Here is a 2,442-nt window from a genome sequence, read left to right as displayed (position 1 = left end):
ACTCCCCCACACTTAAACTTCACATTGTCCTCAATATGCAAAACTGAAAATTCTGAATTCTGACGTAGCAGCATACGAAACACGAAAACTGTACAAATTGGTAAGGAATTTAGAAAAACTCCATTTCACAAAAGTTGTTTCCCTACGTCTTTTCTAAAAAGTGTCAAAAGGTTACAGTGTTTCGACAAACGGTATGACAGTTATGGTCTCTGGACTGAAATACGCGCAATCTGAATTTTTATGACTAAAAGGTATTCGTCATAATTTTCTTATAAAATAGATTCTGGACTCAATGAAATTAAACATGGGGATGCAAATATGATATGAAAACAATAAAAAAAAAACAAATAAAAGGGTTTAAGATACAAAACCTATGGGTTGCCTCCCATTAACTCTTAGTTTAACGTCTTTAGCCCGACTGTAGACTCTTTGACTACTCCTTAGCCTGCATCTACGACATTAGCATGAACATCCGAATGAACATCGCTAGGATACCGCATTTCTCCAAATATATTTAAGCGAATCTTTTCATCATCAAATTCTATAGTTAGCGTTCCTTTGTCAACATCAATAACGGTTTTAGCCGTTTTCATGAAAGGCCTCCCCAATAGCAGCGGTATAGATGCATCAGACCCGCTATCCGTTTCCAACACACATAAATCAGTTGGAAATACTAGTTGATTCACCTGCACAAGCACATCTTCAATAATACCTCTAGGGTAAACATTAGTACGATCAGCTAGTTCAAGAACAATATGGGTTTCTTTCAGAGGACCCAAATTCAAAGATTCATAAATAGATGCATGCATAACATTAACCGGTGCTCCTAAATCAATCATAGCTTTTCCAAAACTTTTATTACCAATCACAACAGGTATATCGAAACTACTAGGATCCTTGCATTTAGGTGGGAGTTTCTTTTGGAGGATAGCAAAAACGTTTTCCCCCACACTCATCACCTCATTACCTGTTAGTCTTTTCTTCTTGGTGCATAGGTCTTTCAAAACTCTTGCGTATTTAGGAATCTGCCTAATTGCATCTATCAGCGGGATATTAACATGGATCTTCTCGAGTACATCTAAAATCTCCTTGTCTTGTTCCACTTTTTTGTTAGCAAACCTTCCAGGAAACGGTAAAGGAGGAACATAAGTTGAAACAGAAGGTTTAGAGTTTGTTTTAGGTACCTCATCGGTTTGGGAAGAGTCAGTAATATCTTTCTCCAAAATCGGCCCCTTTGGGTCTTTGCTTTTCTCAGCATCTTCTGGTTGTACAGTTCGTGTCCCACTTATCAATGTCACAACATTAACAGTTTCTCTAGGATTAATAGGTTGAGAAGGGAGTTTCCCACTATTCTGCGTTTCCAAAAGGTTTAACCTACCTGCCATGGCGCTCATTTGTGCCTGCAACTCCTTGATTGCACCATCAGTCGTTTGTTGATTCTTTTGCACCATTATGGTTAGATTCTTCATCAGAGCAAGCATATATGATGATTCTGAGTTCTGCGCTAGTTGTGGTTGTTGTTGGAAACCACTAGAGCGATTAAAAATCGTCCCTGGAGTTGCTGCTTGCGTATTCGCATAGCTGAAATTGGGGTGATCTCTCCACCCTGGATTATAAGTATTGGAATAAGGATCATATTGTTGCCTTTGCTGATTTTGGAAAAGAACATTTACTTGTTCGGCTTCTTCCTCATAAGAAGGAATGATTACTGCAGCCATCTGTTGCATCATCTTCTCCATATTACCAATCATATGTTCTAAGTGTAACCTCATTAACTTTTCGACTCATTGACATACCTATTGTGTTGAATTGATGCGTGTTTGCAGCCATATTCTCGATCAATTCTGTCGCTTCATCAATGGTTTTGTTTGTCAAAGCACCACCACTAGCTGCATCGATAAGATTTCTCTCGTATTGGAGCAAACCATCGTAAAAATACTGCACTATGAGTTGCTCAGATATTTGATGATGTGGGAAGCTCTCTAGAAACTTCTTGTAACGTTCTCAATAGTCGTAAAGAGTCTCACCAGTTCAATCCCACTAATTGCTTTACGAATAGTTGTTTCTTTAGAGGCGGGAAAGTACTTTTCTAAAAATGATTTCTGCATCTCATTCCACGTTGTGATACTTCCAGGTGGAAGACTATAAAACCATTCTTCTGCAGAATCAATCAAAGAGATTGGGAAAGCTGTTAGTAAAGCTCTTCCTTGATCAGTTCCAGTTGGCTTCAAACTTGTCAACCTATGTTGAAACAGTAGTAAATGACGATTTGGATCGTCTCCTAGAAGTCTTTTGAACTTAGGTAACCAATGAATCAACTGAGATTTGAGCTCAGTTGAATCTTTTGTTGATCAAACGATGGGGATGTCAGATCTTTGAGTGTCCTCTTGGGAGGTGGAGGTGGTGGAGCGGCGCCATTTACCTGGTTCCCTTGGTTTCCCT

The 2,442-nt window shown here is 38.9% G+C and overlaps 1 protein-coding gene across 1 annotated transcript; it reads right to left on the bottom strand.

Annotated features, from left to right (window-relative positions):
* Positions 1-440: 440 nt before the first annotated feature.
* On the bottom strand, positions 441-1,739 carry LOC113346379. Its single transcript, XM_026589916.1, has one exon. The coding sequence runs from the start codon at positions 1,737-1,739 to the stop codon at positions 441-443; it is 1,299 nt and encodes a 432-aa protein (XP_026445701.1).
* Between the last annotated feature and the right edge of the window lie 703 nt (positions 1,740-2,442).

Source organism: Papaver somniferum, unplaced genomic scaffold (genome assembly GCF_003573695.1).
Source record: "Papaver somniferum cultivar HN1 unplaced genomic scaffold, ASM357369v1 unplaced-scaffold_99, whole genome shotgun sequence".
NCBI lineage: Eukaryota > Viridiplantae > Streptophyta > Magnoliopsida > Ranunculales > Papaveraceae > Papaver > Papaver somniferum.
This window is presented reverse-complemented; position numbering and strand designations above follow the sequence as displayed.